Source organism: Ixodes scapularis, unplaced genomic scaffold, assembly GCF_016920785.2.
Source record: "Ixodes scapularis isolate PalLabHiFi unplaced genomic scaffold, ASM1692078v2 PGA_scaffold12__126_contigs__length_90152505, whole genome shotgun sequence".
Lineage (NCBI taxonomy): Eukaryota > Metazoa > Arthropoda > Arachnida > Ixodida > Ixodidae > Ixodes > Ixodes scapularis.
Genome location: NW_024609838.1, coordinates 31,487,208 through 31,506,097, shown reverse-complemented (window position 1 = coordinate 31,506,097; position 18,890 = coordinate 31,487,208). Strand labels below are relative to the sequence as shown.

General features: G+C 46.9%; 1 protein-coding gene across 1 annotated transcript in view; it reads left to right on the top strand.

Moving 5' to 3' along the window:
* Nucleotides 1-17,238, top strand: part of LOC8025447 — a 140,071-nt gene extending 122,833 nt beyond the window's left edge. Inside the window, exons 14-15 of the mRNA XM_042289275.1 lie at nt 6,057-6,282; nt 14,202-17,238. Coding sequence (XP_042145209.1) covers nt 6,057-6,282; nt 14,202-14,434 — 459 coding nt within the window. The 3' untranslated portion in view covers nt 14,435-17,238. The remainder of the gene's footprint in view (nt 1-6,056; nt 6,283-14,201) is intronic.
* Nucleotides 17,239-18,890: the final 1,652 nt, after the last annotated feature.

Here is an 18,890-nt window from a genome sequence, read left to right as displayed (position 1 = left end):
AAGTTTCACAAGGAAGGTGTTTCGAAATCCGTGTTGGTGAGGGTGAAGATACTTGAGGTTATTAAGGTAGTTCCTTACTTGCGAGTAAATGACGTGGTCGAATAATTTACATCGGATGGTTGTAACAGAAATGGGTCTGTAATTAGACGGATCATTGCGGTCTCTAGATTTATAGACCTTTTCACCCTCCGCCGCATGGGCGCTGCCATCTTGGAATCACGTGATGCGGCCGCCATTAGGTTGCTTCAACTTGTTGCTCCGCTCTCCAGTCCGCGCCTTGGCGGATGCGTTGAATTCGTGTTTTTCGTCGCGCTTCACCGCGTCTCTTGCCTTACTCCGTAAAGTGTCGTCCGATACTCATCCTTACCATGCAATCGCATTACATCATTGTGCGCGCAACTTCTGTAGTTAATTTTGTAACACGTTTTGAATATTTTTTTACCGTCGGCGTGCGGGATACGCGTGAAAAGGCTTTATAGGAACAGGAATCAGCGTTAGCACTTGCGCACATTGACTACATATATGACTTGAAGAGAGCCTCGAGGGTTCAAATACCAATAACTTACGAGAACTGAGGTTTGGTTACTAATAAGGGCGGAACATTGGCAATTGGAAGCCCGATGCTATTATATATATGAGTGCGCATTGGTGTCAGGGGAGGAAACAAAAACACCCAGCGTAATTAGCCACGTGTTTTTCCTGAAAGCATGGTGTTTTGCAGTTACAACAAATCGAAAAGTTTTTTTTTTTTTATTACACTAGGGAACTTGTGGACAAGACGCGGGAACAAACGTTTAGTTTGAATTACTTTTTATGCTATAAATAACGGTACGTTAACATTAGGCAACTTGTCTGTTCGCAATATCACACCTATATCTGTTTTACGTTCTTAATCGCATGTGTGAAATATGCATTCGCTTTATCGGTATATCTATGAATTCCACGGAATTGTATATCGTGCTTGGTCCCATGTCCATAGTCTTTCAATTGCTTAAGTCATTTTTTAATATAACCATGCAGTTTGAATTAATTTATTTCACCACAAATATTTGGACTCCCCGCGTAAGAAACTGTCACAGACAACTTGATAGTGCCTATGATTCACAAAATGTGACGCTGAAAAGAATCCTTCTGCATGAAAATCACCTGAGTGCAGCCGGTTGTCGACGGCGAACAGGCAGTTACTTTCAGCAGCTGGCGACGTCCAAATGTGCGAAGCGCATCGTTTCAAATAAGTGAACAGCTTTCTACACAGGTACATTGGGTGGCGCCTGGCGTTCGAATTCATCCAAACTTATCGTACTTATTGAGGAGCGCAAAAGAAATGATCGGAGATAATTTCTTTTGCGCTCTTCAATTTCATTTGGCAAATTTTATGGAAGATGAATATCAGACTTTATTTAAAGTCTGGCATTCACTTATCTCACCATTCTCATACCTTGAGAACATCGTAAGCAAATGTCCATATAGCAAAAAGTTTATTTCATAAGGCCAATATTTTGAAATGCTGTTAATGAGTACTTTAGTTAAAGAAATTTTCTAGTCAGCCTACGCTGGTCTGTCAAAATATTTCTCGAGCGCTTAATTTTTTTAAATAAAACAGGCAGGGACAATATCACTTTTTTTATATTATCTACCTGATTATATGAAACTTTTCTAGTCATTATAAAAGACCTTTCCAGTCTCGAAGTTAGAAAAGGTTGGTGTACGGTAACCAGATATCGAACAGTAAACTCGTCAGTTCATCTGTTTTTGGTGATTCAGCAGATTGTTGATCATGTTGTCGACCTACTTTTTCACTAAGCACTGATGCAATATAGTCTGTTGCAATGTAAGATGATCAGTCCAATATCTGACTTGAGCGCGAGCTATCTACCTTCCGTACCGCTCGGTGCACGCAGAGCCAAGGCACGGCTGCAGGCAACGAGCGCACTCTGCAGGCGGAGCTTGTCCTGCTCTTTTTTTTTTTTTTTTTCTGGAAATTAGTGTCCTTGGGTACGGCGTGGACAATGTGACTCCTCCCTGTGCATCAGCGCAGTTGTTTCACCGCCGAACCTGGCCGAAATTAAAGATGGACGGAATCAGACGCACATCATGTTTCTAAAGAAAGATCGCAATTTAGGCTCGAAAATCCTTCGTGGTCTGCCAAGTGGCTCAACACTATTGTTTCATTCGCTGTGTGCTACAAGAAAGAAATTTATATCGCAAAATCAGTCGAAAGTAACATGAAACTGCATCACAATCGCTTGCTCGTTGAAACCGAAACCGACCAAATTGAAGCACCCTAATGGCGGCGAGTGCACCAGCGCCCTCTACCCGCCGGTCAGGCAACTACTGAAATGAAAAGTTCTATACACCTTGAGTACTTTTGCAAATTTCCAGTCGTTAGGTAATTCGGATGAATCGAGTGATGCATGAAAAAGGTGGCAGAAGGGAATGGCAATTTTACACTTAGTCATTCCAACAAAGGTTGTGGCGTTATTGTCTCCGCAAGCCCAGTTAGCACGCAAGCGTTCGATGACGTTAGCAATTCCGCATGATGTCGATGCCACGTTATCTATACCCGTTATGGTAGGACATGGCATCAATGGCAGTGGAAATGACTCGTTCGTGAACACCGAACTAAAGAACGAGTTAAATATGGATGATGAGTCATGAGGTGACACTATGGTTCCACTATTGTCCCGGATAATGGGTGAGGGATTTAGATTACTAGGCCGGACTGCCAACCAGAACTTTCGAGCGTTGGTTAATAACATCTTAGAAAGGTCGTGATTAAGAAACGTAAACTTACTTGTGCTATAATTTCTAATTTGCAGGTTTTTTTCACTATCCTTGTATTTGGACAATACTTCAGGAGTATTTGTTTACCTGGCTTAGTGAAATAGCAGTTTCTTTTTGTTCAGCTTTTTTTTTTTATGATGGTTATTAAACCAAGGGCGTTTTAGGTTCTTTTTAATAGAAAATAGGGAGACGCACTCCTTAACAATTTCGCTGATTTTATCCCTAAGCAGAGCCCAGTTCTCAGCCACAGAACGTGTGTCAAAAAGGGTCAGGTATTCGATCGTTTGAGAAGAGATCAAAAGAGCACAGCAGTTTATTGTTGGTTTCGACCTTAGAATATTTTTTTTTAGAAAAAGCTTCTTTTTTTTTTCTAGTGACACTGCGCTAAGCCGGAGAAAATGTTGACTCGACAAAGACAGCCCAGTGGTCAAAAATATATTCTAGGTTATGACAAGCGGAAATACAGTCGGGGTGAGATGAAAAGAACAGATCAGGAACGGAACCACCTCGTGTAGGATTTAAGACAATTTGGGTAATGTTGCAAGACTGAGTAACTGACACAAACTCTCTATACTGCGACGATAGTATTTCATTACGAGGATTCACTACACACGACTGTGCAATCGCGCCTTCTTGCCCACGACGCCACTAATTTAAAAGATACCCTCTTTCTGTGCTTTCATTTGCATGACGGAATTCAATGTATGTGTCCTTTTCACATGCCAGATATGATAAATATGTGCCTTGTTGAGGTTTTGCCAGTGATAGAACTATTTCCGCTGCTTGATGTCCTCGACCAGCAGCAAGTCCCACAGTCTGTCATACACATCGCGCGGCTGTTGAATCATCCAAAGAAAAAGATCACCAACACACTCCTTCGCGGTATGTCTTGGTTATCTTTTTCTTGGCTCTCCGAGGAATGACGTTCGTTGATATGTGGTTTAACAAAACAGGGCTTTAGCACAAAAACAACCTGTTTCGATCGGTTTCCTCCTGGACCTGTTATTGTTTTCTGCCATGGTGTGTTCGAAACGAAACGGCTTAAAATTTGGGGGTCACCTTAAAAACGACGATTGCTTCCTTGCTTTATATATATATATATATATATAGTGCATTGTGAGAGGGATATAAAAGCGTTGTCTCTTCTGACCCTTCTAATTTATCTTTAACTCAAGGTTGTTTTCCACTATGATTAATACCCACCAGCTAGCCTGCACTTCGATTACTTTTTAGCAATTCAAGGCAGACTAAACTTTCGCTGTCTAACTCCTCCACATAAGAAATCCAACTTCGATCATCTTTTTTTTTTTTGAGAGAGAGAGGGAGAGTTTTTCCGGCGTGGAGATTGAGCGCGAAGCTTTAAGCTCATCCTATTCCAGCTCGAATTTATCGCGAGCATTCATTCGCCCTTCCGCGGGGATGGACGTGTCCTTCCAAGAAAAGAAGAGCTTATTCTTGTACCGTACAAGCTGTCAAAGGCTTGTCTTTTCTAACTACTCATTTCCTATTCTTCTCAATTTTTTTGTTGAGTCAGGACGGGAAAATCCATAGCCGATTAGAGGCAGCTGCTGAGCCAGTTTCAGAAAAGAAAGATGATGATGATAGAAAAAAAAAGAATTTAATGAAGTTTTCGTTATTGCTGTTTTTTTTTTGTGTGTGTTATTCTTCGGACTTGTTCATGTGTTCGGCTTTGTTCTGTAGGCCTCAAAAAATGATCGCTATGCGCAAAGGGGAGGGTAGCAGACGTTGAAGAAAATGTTCCTTGCGCCCATTTCAAAATAAGAGAGCCGTTCTGGCAGGAGGTCCGCAGGAGGAACATCACATGCAGGCGTGTTTAAAATGATTGCGTTTCTCTTTCTTTTCTTTCTTTTTTTCTTTCTAAGTTTTAAGTAAGTTTGTCTGCGTTTTTCTTTTATGGTTTGGATTTCCTTTGCGCCTGTCTTTAGGTCTGCTTACAGGCGTGCTATTGTGATTAAACGGTCATATTGACCGAGTCTACGGACATTTATCCAGTCAGTTCTTTAGCATTGGGGCTCGTTTTGCATTCTTTAGCGTCAATCCCGAGTGGTAAAAGGTTATATATATATATATATATATACAAGTTTTTTTTTTTTTTTTTTTTTTGCATTTCAAACTAAAAAAAAAGTATAGAGCTCGCGTAAAGCTGCGTTCAGACTGCTAATACACGTTACAGTGGGAGACGGTTACTACGTCACGAGTGTATCACTGGGGCGCGTTTAACCTACTTTGCCCGCCCATTCGAAAAAAAAAAACATTGAGTTGTGTGTAAGTTAATGCAGCCAAGAACTTGCTCTGCCCCAACGGGCGACGCGTCTCCCAGCTGTAGATGAGAAGTTTAGTCAGTGCAGTACAACCGCTAGCCTGGGGTCTTTAATGTGCATCACTCAGTAGTGATACAGGAATGCACGCCGGCACGATGCTCATCCGGATCGAAACGGGCAGGAGAGGGGATCAAACCCTGGAACCTTGGGTTCTACAGCACGAGATTTCGCTCCACGTCCTCCGAGCTGGTGTGCGCTAGCCCACTCGGCCACCGATCCTCCGAGCTCGTGCTCCACCCTACTAAAAAAGAAGCGAAATAGGTCTGAAGACACAGTTTTCGAGACTCAACTATGTTCGCGACTGCGTAATTTTTGAAGGTTACCGCGGCGCAGCCACCTACTGCCGTGTTTCTGAGATCTGGGAACATAAAAAAAAAAAAAAAGAAACTTTCAGCTTTTCCATTCTGGTGATGAAGGAAGAGCAGCAAAGCTGTACCTTCTGTTCACGGCGGTCGCTTTCCAGGCGAGCGATCTGCCCTTCTTTCGCAAGGGAATCTTAAGCGCTTGGCGCAGTGGAACTTTAGGCAATAGCGGCTTCGCGGCGGTTGCGGAATCATTCGCGCTGCTGCGCACATCGCCGCTCGTTCCGCTCCCGCTCTTCTTCCTCCGAAGTAAGGTTGCTCCAGTGCCATCTATAAGCAACGGCGGCAACCAGCTGTCTGATTGCCACCGTCGCTCATAGATGGCGGTAGGTGTCCAGAGTTCGGTGTCATCATTTCTAATCCGGCGGACACGATCCTGGGGAAACTAGACCTTAACAGCTCCGCTGTAAAAAACGACCCTAAAGAAGAATCGCTTACGCACAAATAAACATGAAAAATTGCTCGCTGCAGCATTGTGTATGACATCAGGCGGCTCGTCGGAAGTGGAATGGTGTTTTGTGAAACCTCAATGCAATATTTTCACCACAATCTTCCGACTGTCTCGCAGGTGCTGTGCCAGATTCCGACCGGACGGCGGGAGGACGACATCGAGACGGTGACGTCGTTCGGGCGACGCCGGAGGAGCGCGGACGACGACCACTTGTCCGAAGAGGAAGAGCTGACCAGAACCACGCTGTCCAAGAAGGTGTCCATCGTGGCCAACGAGTTCGGGGTGGGCAGGCAGACGCAGGACATCAGCTACGCCTTTCCGGTAACAGCACCGACAACGTCCGGTATGAAGTTTCCTTACCCGTGGCTTACTCAAACAAAAACAAAACAAAAAATATATATGCTCCCGATTTGTTATTTGGCTTTCTGCATTCAGAAAGCTTTTGTATGTTTCAAAAATGCAGCGTCGGAGGCTGTGAACGGTTTACATTATAGAATAGTTGAGTGAATGCTTTGCAAGCAGAGGTCTAAATAAGAACAAAAACAAAAACAAAGAACGAATCCAAAAGTTTTTTTTATATAGAGTAGAAGGTGAAGTGTCGAACTTTCTAGCTCTTTTTGCGTGACTATTTTGTAACTCGAATTGTCTATGCTGTACCTTATCTTATTGTATCTTGACAAAGATTGAACACCGCAGTCACGGCGAGCCAATGAAAGTGTGGGAGCTAGGGGCCTTGAACAACCTACGGTGGATGTGCGCAGTCCCTCCTCTGCGGAGCGATGTCGCTTCAATTGGCTCTCGGCGGCCTCAGCTCTCGCCCTTTGTCCAGTTATGCTGAAGCGGAATGTAGAGGGCAGGCTGAAAAATGCACCTTGTGGGTACCTGACCTCAAAGGCAAATGTGTAGCTTGTGGGGTTTCTTTTACGGAGGTGCACTACTAATAATCCCGCCCGATCGGTATGCGTTCCGCCCGTCACCCTTGGAGTTACACACTGCAACGAGAAGACAGCGAATGGGTTTACTGTACCTCCCGGTTGCCCGTCGTCGAGAGCCGGTAGTCCCGGCCCGCCGACCCTTGTTGTCGCCCGTCGATCAGAGCTCACAGTCGGGGTCCGTGTCCAGGCCTGCGGATCGCCTTTTCCACGCCAGCGCTGCGTAGGCTGGCTGTCCCGGGCTATCAATGCCCGAGTCTCGCTGCTGAACCACCCCGGGATCGTCATAGCCCAGGTCATATGGCCCGGGCTTGCCGTTTCCAAGGGTCTTGCTCCAGACCTTGCTGGTGGACCGCTCCGGGGTTCGTTATGGGCCAGGCTAGGCAGCCCCGGCTCCGTCGTTCTTGTCCAGCTTCCAGCCTCGCTCAGCTCGCAATGTCTCGCCCAGCTCGTGCCTTCTCCGCCGGCCGCCTGTCACGTGCCCTCTGCCTCGTCTTTCACCCCCGGCTCCCACACTCTCCCCCCCTCAAGGCCCGGACTTCGGGGGACTTCATGGGCCTCAGGGAGCCGCTGGGTTTCATGGGCGGCCGCGGTTGCTGTTGCCGGAGTGGCCACGTTGCAGCGTCCGAAAGCGGCGTAGGTGGTGGTGGCTAGCGAAGCCGGCAGACAATGCCGACCTGTCTGTCGCTCGCTGTCCCACTCACCGCGATGCAGCAGGGGGCTTGCTCTAAGCTGGTCCGGCCGACGCAGACGGACTTGCCCCGTTCCGCTTAGAGGTCAAAGCGGGCTTAGAACTGCCCGCCTGAACCGTTCGTCAGGCCGAACAACTGTCAGCCACCCTGAGCACTTAAGAAAACAAATGGTCCCGTCTTCCCTCCCGGTGGGCTTCCTGGGTTACGCCGTCTGTATACGGCCGTCTTTCCAAGAAGCTATTCTGCGCAGAACAAACTGTTAAAACAACACACAGCGAACAAATACTCTGTCGCAGATTGTGGCAGTGGCCATAGCCTCTTCCGCCACATAGCTTGCCGACGGGTTCATGTACCATGCGGCAAACTCAGCAAGTCTGCATTCCAGAGCTCGCTCCTGGGTCGCCAAGAACAGGGGATTTCTTGTGTCCTACCGCAACCTCATGTTACACGTGTTCCCCATCGCGACAACAGTAGTATCCTTTCAAGTCAGCGATGTGAACCGGGCAAGCCTCCTCGTTTGTATCTCGCCGAGTAAGCCTAGACGTAAGACACGACGCTCGCGTCTTTTTACCTCGGGTGCCCTTCTCACCTCGGAGCAAGCGATGCGGCAAAACCACTAGCTGCGTTGCTCAAAGCGTGAGTTTCCTTCAGAACAGGTAACGATGGCGTAAACCTAGTCCATCTTTTGCGCAAGCGAAGGGATCCAAAGCCTGTGGCGGGATGACCAAATACCATACCCGCAATTCCGCAACGGCTACATATACCATGTGCTACTCGATGTAAACGTCAGCGTCCCATTCCGTCCACGTGCATACGAGCTCTAGGGACTGCTCGGTCCTCGGAGGGGGCGGTAGCTCAGCGAGCAAGCCCGCTTAAACCGTTCACGCCTCAAGGCAAGCTGGACAACTACAAGCCACCTAAATGTCTACCGCCTCATCCCCGGCCAGGTCATGACGCGACATAACTTATTAAAAGTCTTGCTGTCACTGCCACGACCGGCCAGAGTGAAGTCGAGAAATTATCCTATAAAACATTTCGTAGCTTTCTCGGAACGACCCCCCTCAAGGGAGAGTCGTCCCTCTGCCCTTCGTCGGTTGTTGGAGTGACGCGAAGCAACTAGCCGTCTTGGCCCAGCGGTTACGAATCATACTGCTCCTTAACTCGCCTGCCAGCGTTCCCGGTGTCAACTGCGATTTACGTCAGTTTACCCAACACCCGCTGACAATCTCGACCGCCAGTGTTCCCGGTGTCGACTGCAATTCCCGCAATCTTTCCGACACCCACTGAGAAAACCCCATCTGCACCCCGGGCCTAGACAAGCGCTTGCTTGCCTACCGCATCACTCCAAGCCTAAATCCTAAATATGGAATAAGTCCTGGCTGTGTTCCCTCCTGCCAGTCGCTATCCTGCCTTCCAGCGAACATGCCGTGGCTCTCCTCTGCCTCCGAAGACGACTTTCTTACATCTTAACCGCGCTCCTCGTGTTCCCCCCGGTTGGGTCACCTCCTGCCAACCACTATTCTGGGGTACCCGAGAACGCGCGTCCGCAACCTCGTCCTTCGAGACCTTTAAGTACTCGATTCGAGGAGACACCTGCTGAGCTCTGCTTTGAGACAAGTCACCATAATTCCAACATACTTTGTCTCAACGGGCATCGTTAGCGTTAGTGAACAACCCGCTCAACGAATCCATGGGACTCTCTGGGGACGACTAGAAGCAGAGGCGTACCGAACGGGCCCCACGTTGGGCGCCATTTTAATGTGGGTTTCCTTGTGGGGGAGGTCCCTCTGTACTAATAATCCTGCCCTATCGGTATGCGCTCCGCCCGTCACCCAGGGAGATACACACTGCAACGAGAAGACAGCGAATGGGTTTACTGTACCTCCCGGTTGCCCGTCGTCGAGAGCCGGTAGTCCCGGCCCGCCGACCCTTGTTGTCGCCCGTCGATCAGAGCTCACAGTCGGGGTCCGTGTCCAGGCCTGCGGATCGCCTTTTCCACGCCAGCGCTGCGTAGGCTGGCTGTCCCGGGCTATCAATGCCCGAGTCTCGCTGCTGAACCACCCCGGGATCGTCATAGCCCAGGTCATATGGCCCGGGCTTGCCGTTTCCAAGGGTCTTGCTCCAGACCTTGCTGGTGGACCGCTCCGGGGTTCGTTATGGGCCAGGCTAGGCAGCCCCGGCTCCGTCGTTCTTGTCCAGCTTCCAGCCTCGCTCAGCTCGCAATGTCTCGCCCAGCTCGTGCCTTCTCCGCCGGCCGCCTGTCACGTGCCCTCTGCCTCGTCTTTCACCCCCGGCTCCCACAAGCTTTCGGGTGTACCTCAGCTGCACCTGAGCCTCGATGTTGTAACGGGAACCCTTGTACGTTAAAGTAGCGACACAAATTGTCTAAGAAGGAGAAAAAACATTAAGAAACTCGCCCTGATGCTTAGGCTATCCCAAGAAGCTCGTTCATCTTCTAACAATGGAAAAGCCCGAAATTGACTGCTTCACTTCGAAAACAATGAAAAAAATTTGCCAGAGACGCCTAAGACTGCTTACGTGTAGGAATGCGAAAGCATTCCTACTCGGCAGCGCATTTCTAGAAGCAGCGCGCCACGTTTTTCTTTTTCGCACGGCGCGCCGGCGGTGACATGACGCTCCCTCCGGCTCCACGGCTTCTGTGACGATGCATCTGCGTTGCTGTGCTTTTCTTCGTGTTTTATTTCTGAGGCGCGTCCGCTTTGACCTTAAACGCCCGACCGGCTTCTGTGACGAAGCATCTGATATGACGCGTCGCAGACAATGGAAATTTCACTTTTGGGTGCCGTTTTTCTGCTACAGACGGTTACAGACAACACTCCATGAAACAATTGGGGCTTTCGCTTTCACAGTAGAAATTGTTTTTGAGAGAAACCAATTGATCGCCAGCCTCGAGTGACATTCCTGCGTGTACTAGCGTCACTTTCCGCAGTAAGTCAGTCTACTCTGTGCCATGTGTGCATTATATTTATAGCTTTTTCTTGTTTCGTGGGATTGGTCATACCATTAATAAATCACCTGTTTATTGACCCCATGCTATGGGAGGTAGTGTAGCTCAGTTCGGCTGAAGTCTGAATCAAGCAGATTAACTTTGACGGAAATAGCTATTACGACTAAATGTTCATCTCAAGCTGTTTGATGTTTGAATCCAAACTGAGACACTCAGCTCAAGTGAAGTTTTGAGTAAAACAAAAACTTTCAGCGAAACAGGAACTTTCAGCTAAACCGAGGCGTTTAAACAAACTAACGTTTTAGCCACACGACAGGCTTCATGTTGAACTGGTCAAATATCGCGCACATCCATAACTCTGCTTTTAATGATCTAAGGTTATTCTATTGATTTTATACCATATAGACAATTGCAAGCATGGCGCCACAAGTGGTGCCCCATGCGTGCAAGCGCGTGCAAGGCGCGGGTGAACGAAGCTTTGACGAGCTCGTAATTGCACGGGCGTGCCTGCTCGAGCAGAGACATGGCGGCGGCCAGTCGCCCAGCTTGCAATCGTCTATAGTTAAATTGAATCAACACACACGCACTACATACAAACATGCAGAAGTCTATAACCGTGCCCTTTCTAAAAACAAACGTTCTGGTACAAAATTAGTAAAACGATCAATGCGTCTAAACTACTCCGTAAAAACTTTTTTTTTTTTTTTGGGGGGGGGGGGGGGGAGTGGGGTAGTTATAATTTAGTTACTGATGCGTTCTTTGAACGGACGATTGCCAGAACCTTAAAGGTCCCTCTGAATATTTTGTCTAATAATCAGTTATTACCAAGACATCTCCTAGTAAACCGAGGATCTATTTTTCCTCGTTCTATTTTGAGCATATATTTTCTGTACGGCGTACTCGTCGTTACACGAAAAGGCCCTTCAGAGTTGTGTCGTCTTCTTTTGTTTCCAGTCGATAGGCCTCCCCTCTCCTTTAGTCCTTCGCCATTCTATTGTATATTGTTGCTAGTGTCTTTCCATGGCAAGACTGCCGTCACGGAGCCGTAAAACCGTGCTCCGAAGAACCGCTTGGTTTTATTTAGTGGACCTCTGTTTTTTTCCTCGGCAACCTCTGCTTTTTCTTGATGCTCTTTTGCACTCGAGAAGAAGAGCCCGCGACATCGACCTGCATGATAGTTTCGATTTCCCCGAGGCGGCTTTTGATATTCCATCCATCGGCCGCGACTGCGACCTTCTGAACAGCTGCGATATGCCGCAACACAAAGGAATATCCACAGTGTATGGGCACACGCACGGCAGAATTTGCATCCTCTTGAGACGTGCACGACATCCGAGATATGTAGCTCGGGTCTCGTTTGAAGTAGAGGAGACACGATTCCGACATTGGATGCCATTAGAAAAAAGTGCAAGAAGAAGAACGGGACGGCACTTGAGCGAAGGTCTCGATTTGATGACCGTTCGCTCTCCTGGATGGCCGATGGCAGAAAGAAGCGGGTCCGGCGGGCAGTAAAAACGGATGGAGTCTTCGAATAACGATTCGCTGGTCTCAGCGGGTCTCTCCGAAATGGTTCCTCTGATCGAAGCCTGTCTTCCGGAGCGGCGGCGTCAGTTGGTGGTGACGCTCCGTGCCGGGGAGTATGGGGACTGCCCTTATGGGGATTCCTGCGACTGAATTCGTATACGGTCAAGTCCGCAGGGTGCGCCCCTCCTGCTGTAAGTGTGCATAGACTCTGCCCCGAATAAACAGAAGCCGCTGGCGATTTTCGGAGCAGTGCTTATATGCTTGTCGGTGAGGATCTCCGAAAGGAGGAAAAGGAAAAGAGGACTCTTTGAGCGGATTCGTCTTTTAGCTCCCCTGGGTGGCCGTAAAGGGAAGGAAAAGTAGACCGTAGACTTCCGGTCTTGGCGAGGAGTGGTTTCTTGACGCGTTTTGATTTACTAGGATGGGACGAAGGCCGACCAGTCTGAAAGTTTGCGAGCAGCTGTCGGGTAATAAGAGTGTCTACTCAGAAATGATCAAAAGTTTACTTACTTCCGTTCTTGGCACTTTCGGGTTTGTTTTTGAAGGGGGTAGGCGACATGACAGCACTTATCTACGCGAAAGAAAAGTCGGTTAAAGCCAAAAGCAGAATTCTACAGGAAGTATGAATTGTCCTTCTCGCTCCAAGCCGGAACTGCCGTTTGTTCGTCGCGTTTAATTTGTGGCTTTTGGGAAACAGGCGCCTGTCGTTTTGTTTCAGGGTGTATGACCGGAAGTTGTTGAATAAGAAATATTTATTAATGAGAGCATGCATGATTTATGCGTCGTGTAGATGACAAAGTGCTTCATGAAGCTGTTCATGGTGCACGCGCTTTCTTCGCACGCTCCGGGATTTGAAAAAACGAAATTCAGGGTTCACCCTTTCTGTGTTAGTTGGTATGCGTGTAAAACGACGCATCTAATGATCGGTTCAAAAATATCTGCTGTACTTGTTGACTTTGACATCACATTTGGATTCGCATCTTTGTCACTTTGATGATTCCGATGTGAACGGCCTTGATTCAAAGCACCTAATTGTACATTTGGAAGCTTCACTTTATATTGCACAACCTAAACATTTCGACCGGTGTAAAGTGAGCTCTAAACATCGACGCCTGCACCTAGCCTAAAGATATTTCCTTTGCAATTGTTATTTTAGATATTGGCCTTAGATGTTGTTCTGTTTCTGAGAGAGAGAAAAAAACGCAAAGTTTCTTCTACAACGACAGGTCAACGCAGCCCAAGAGCTATAGTATTTTGGCTGCTTCGTAGCATTTATTTAACATGATCATTACGGCTCATTCATCTGCATATTTTAATTATTTCTTCTTTAGAGACCACATAAGATGATAAACATGACCCGGGTTATAGTATGTAGGCTGTTTGATTTTAATTAGAACGCATTTAGTAGAAAAAAAGCAGTGGAAGGTAGATTGGCGGTCCGAAAACACGAATGAAAATATTATCAACCCCGTTTACTGATCCCCACCCTTGCGCCTGTTGCACGAGAGTAAACTTCAGCGCTCCCCCCGCGCTTCAAATCTTTTTTTTTTTTAATTGGCAGATTTATTGGTTTTTATTACGCTTAGCAATTTTCCAATTGCCACCATGTGTTTATTTTCGCTAATTAAAACGTCATTTAACAAATTTTAGTTAATTATCCAATTAGTCATGGCGATTAGCCCCTATATTGTGTCCCCCTAATTGTACAACTCACCGACAATCTATTCAAATTGAAATTAAACACCTTGTATATACATATATAGTCGGTAGTTTTACTACTAAACGATAATACCATAGGTAAAGACAGTTTGTTATAGCATGAATTCACTGATAATTAAGAAAGCCTTTTGTCAATACCAGATTGGTATAGTCAACGTTTCCTGGGAAAATACCCATAGCAGAGCCTGTGTTATTGAACAGAGCCTTCGTGGTTGCGCCCTTCCACATCATCTATGCACGGGTTCTGTTGTTTGTCACCTTTCTTGTCGTCTCGGTTTCATAAGGGGATGATTGAGAAGGCGGACTCTGTGCACAAAGGACTCGCTTCCTTTGGACCATGCTAATTAGAGTATAGCAATATTGAAAGTGCAATCAAGAACAGTTTTTCTTTTTTTTTTGCGTTCACTTTCTTTTTTAAATTGTGCAGGGAAAACGTCCAGCATGGAGGACCTCATAGCCGAGCAGCTGGGTGTGGTCTGCTTCGAACCGACCACATCGGCCGTCATCGGAGGTCTGGCGTTGTTCCTGGAGGTGTTCGGCTTCAGCACGTGTCTTGTGTTCGCCCTTCGCAGGCGCAAAGACAGCACTAAGGACGAACCCATCTGTTACGACAACAGTATCGAAGGATCCACGGACTTCCCATCATCAGCCCCTTACTGAGCGCCTCGTAAAGTCACATCCAAGTGTCGGTGACTTCTGAAGACACAGCACAGCACGTTGTTTCTTATGGATACGTATACGTGACACGATCAAAATCAAGGAGCTTAATCCGTTTTGGAAACATTGGCTTTAACAGGATTGATTGCAGACTGTCATGTCATCACAAATTCTGCTTTTTTTAAGCCCTATTTATTTCCATTCAAAATTGAGTACGGTAACTCAGATATACCCTGACTTCTTGATGAGGACAATGAACGTAAATTGTATGCGAAACTTTGAGTAAGTCTCTGCCGGCATTGTCCTGTGCCTGAGGACTTTCTTTTGAACGCACAGCGAAGTCTACGCGTCCTCTTCTGTGCTCCGCAAGCAACAGCACTCATCGAACTGTGGATGGGCAAGGTTCTCACTTAGGTCTTCAACGTCTCGAACAATCCAACGTGCGTACTACTTATCCAGAAACTGGTGTCGGACAATGGTGTTTCCGACTTCTAGACTTCCATCCTCCGTCATGCCCTTATGGACGTGGACACTTCGGACAGGGTCAACCTCGGCAGGATCGTCTTCTCAAACCATCCAGTGCTGTTTCCTGGGCGGGACCGACCGCTGCTACAACCTTCTTCTCCACTTTCGACATTACGCGCGATCGTTTTCTCGGCGTCCCTTACGATGCAAGTGGTTTTAGTTTGATGTCACATCGCAGAGTTCCTTGGTGCACTCTAAGCCTACTTATGTAACCAGTTAACCTCTTTTCCCAGCGGAAATTCAGACTAGGCTCTTTTCCAAGCACCATATGTGCAGGGCTGGAGTAGTGTAAGGAATCAACACTCAATTTCACACATTGAATGCAATGTAACGCAAAAGCCTCTTTTTTGCGAAAACGGCACAAATAGCAGGGGGACGTGCAAAGCAAACGAGACAATTATTTAAAAAAAAAAGCTTTGGCAAGTGGATGTCTGTGTACTTAAAACTGATTCAAACGATCATTAACTATTTAAGCCGACGAAAACAGTTGCAATGTGGCTCAATTTGGAAATTTTCAACATCTACAAAGGTCCAGCCCGCATAGAAATCTTGAAAAAGAGCACATACAGTATGTTTCTTCCACCTACGTTTAGAATGAAATTATTGGTTTGGACATCCTACCTCTCACGCATTCTACCAAGCACATGGAAAGAACAAATCTAGTTAGATTTGATACATCTTTACTAGCAGGTGTAGGCTCATAGCGCACAAAGGACTCCCGTTACTGCAGTGTTACGTATATTATACTGGCGCGTTTTGCTAGCACAAGGTGCTGGACATTCTTGTGTTTAAAAGCAACAAGTGTATTAGATGAAGCATTTACGCGATGTTCCGGTGGTGAAGGGGTTCTCGTTTTCTCGTGGTGAGGGGTCATTACATTACGTTGTATTTTTCTGTAGACCAGATGGCGTCTTTTGCAATTGTAATTTGTGGCGAGGCGGGCAGTCTTGAAACTTACTTGTCCTTCTGTTTATACGGCGTCTGTAATTTTTTTTTTTGTTTACCGATCTTACACGAGTTGTCAAAACAGGCAACATCTCTACTATGGTAGACAAATGTTTCGCGAATAGCGTATCTTAGAAGTATTAATTTTTCCACCTCGTAGAGTTCGACATGAACGGGCAAAAACACTTGCACCACACACATGTTTCATGGAAGGGCCAAAAAGAAAACATTAGAAACCAATTTTAGATATAAAAATACTATATTGGAGTTGAGAGCATGTCTTGATCATTTACGCACCTTAGGACAAGTATCTCTTTAGTGATGGGATATGACTATTCAGGTTTTGGCACCACCCTTCGCACTTAGCATTGATTGTCTTTAGTGTGAAAGAGAACATATAAGCATTGATCGGGTAGAAGACAACTCACGTTTCTGACCACACCGGGAGAAGTGCCCGAGGTCTGCTGCGAATCTGTTGCTAATTACCTCCCATAAACACTGACAGCCGAGCATATGAAATGTTGTTTCGGACGTAATTCTGAGGCATGTTTTGAAGTCCAATGACCCGGATCTTTTGGTACTGAGAATTCGTTCGCACTTTGTTGTGGCCAGACTAAAACAAAACGCTTGCTCACGAAGCGGAATTTGGTGACACCGGTTGTTGACAAAATTCTGGAGGAATTACAACAACGTTGGTATGTGCGCATTGCTAACGGCATCCGAGTGTGACCTCTTCGTATGTATACTTTTTTGTTGTTGTTGTTGGGGGGGGGGGGGGGGGGGGGGAATTTACACTTTCTGGTTGAAATGAAAGTCGATGCCGTCTACCTCACTCATTGGGCTCCCCAAAAGAGGGGAGAATAACAGGTGTCTTCACAACAGATGTAAATTAGAATATCGCGTTATCGCAGCCGGGAAAAAAACATTCTTTGTCGGCATCACATCTACGATGTGATATCAATATATCTCGTGAAACTGATGCACATATGTTCTCTTTCACACAAAGCACCATAACGCTCGGTGGACATTGACATTTAATTTAGGTCGAATCTTCTCGGAACAAAGCCAGACTAAAACGTAGTCTAGCGCCCCCAAAAGCAAACCTAGACCACAACACGACTGACTCCGTCCACAAACTCTGCACAAAACACTCCCGTTGAAAGAGGCAGGTTTTTGCACCACCTCTTTCTCTCTCTCTTCTTAGCCGTCTATGCGAGCGGATCGACGCAGCGTGGTGTGTATACACCTACCACCAGGCTCTCAAAGGTATTGCTGTTTTCGTTTCCTTCGCCAAATGGGGTGGCCGAATGCTTCCTAAATAAACACTCGGCAGAACGTGAACTTTCTTGGCCTTTGTTTACTTAATCTTCCTCCGGCTAAAGTCGGCCGTTGGAAAAAAAAACATTGAATTCGCTTTCTTTTTGGTTGTTGAAGTGTTTGCCCGACAACAAAAACGGCCAGCCATATCCCCTACACTCCGTTTTACATTATAATGAAACCCGGAGGACGCTACGAATCATTTAATAGCATCAAATAACGTGTCAGTGTCACGTGAGCTCGTCACGCGAGTACGTGTAAAGTCACGTGATACTTTCTCAGTGTTTGGTTGGATGGAATGGCTCTTATCGGTCCGATGTGGTCCATCTCGTAAGGTGTGCTGAGTGGTAGGGCGTGTGTTTATAAGCACGATGATATTGACCGCTCTCATTGAGCCTTCCACGCATGCGCGGCGCCGCCATCACTAAAGACTACAGTTCCCACCACGCATATGGTGACACCATTAGTACGCTCAAACTAGCTGATGAGATCGATCTATCGAAACACCATAAAGCTGGAAGTGAGAGGGCCGGCAGCCAACGAAGACAGACATCGTCAAGACATGTTGTCTGTTGGCACACGGCCTGGGACAAACAATGGCAATGTTGTCGATTCTTTTCTATATATTTGGCGTTTTTTTACAGCGGAGCTGTTAAGGGCTAGGTTTCCCAGGATTGTGTCCGGTACCAAAGAAATGTCGGCACAAACCTATAGGTATATATACACAAACCTCTGGACAGCTACCGCCATCTATAAGCGACGGCGGCGATCAGACAACCAGTGTCGTTGCCGCCGTCACTCATAGCCGGCGGTAACCTTTCCAGCTATCATAGAAGAAGGAATAGTTGGGCGCGTTAGTGAGAATTCAGGGAAGGAAGCGGCGCGAAAAACAGACGAGGACAAAGAAGAAACAGACGTGACGAGCTCATCTCTGATTTCCTTTTTCTACATCAAATAAAAAAAATAAAAAAAAAGCGCAGCGCTTGTCACGTCTGTTTCTTCTTCGTCCTCGTCTGTTTTGCGCGCTGTTCCCTAGGCTCTTATCAGTTTCGGTTTGGACTCAGGATGGGTCGGCCGCGTGCCCTTTCGGGGAAAGAAGACCGGGTGTGGAAGAAGCGGCGACGTACGCAGCAGCAGCCTCCGCTGCCTCTTCCTTCTTCATCAGAGTAAAAAGGCTGAACGTTATATATTGCAGTATAGTTTTCTTATGTGCCTGTTGTGCAGCTTGTATGCTGTCTAGGAAGTTTGTCTTTGCTGACGATACATGCAAACTTGTTTCGGGGGCTGAGCTCACTGATCTCTATTGTAGTAGCCTGGATCGCGGACCGCGGCCTCGGCAGCTGGGGCCGAGTGTCGCCACCGGTGGCCATTGATTGACACCAGCCAATGCATGGGACTCTATGGGAAAAAGGAGAAAAAGTGCCGCTTCCCCAGTTTCTAAGCTGTTGTTGGCACTGAAACTTTTTGGGTGCTTTTCGATAAGCCCGTCAAATAGCCTGCGTACAAACATTAAAGCTGGCAACCCTCGCAGTTCTTATAAATATATATTTTGTGGTCGAGAGTGGCTCCGCTGTAGTGCAAGGCGAGAGTTACCTAGAGTTACCGCGGAGTCGGTGCCGATTTTGTTGAGTTGGGTTTAGCAGACGACAAGCTCGAACGCTTTGCTACGCGG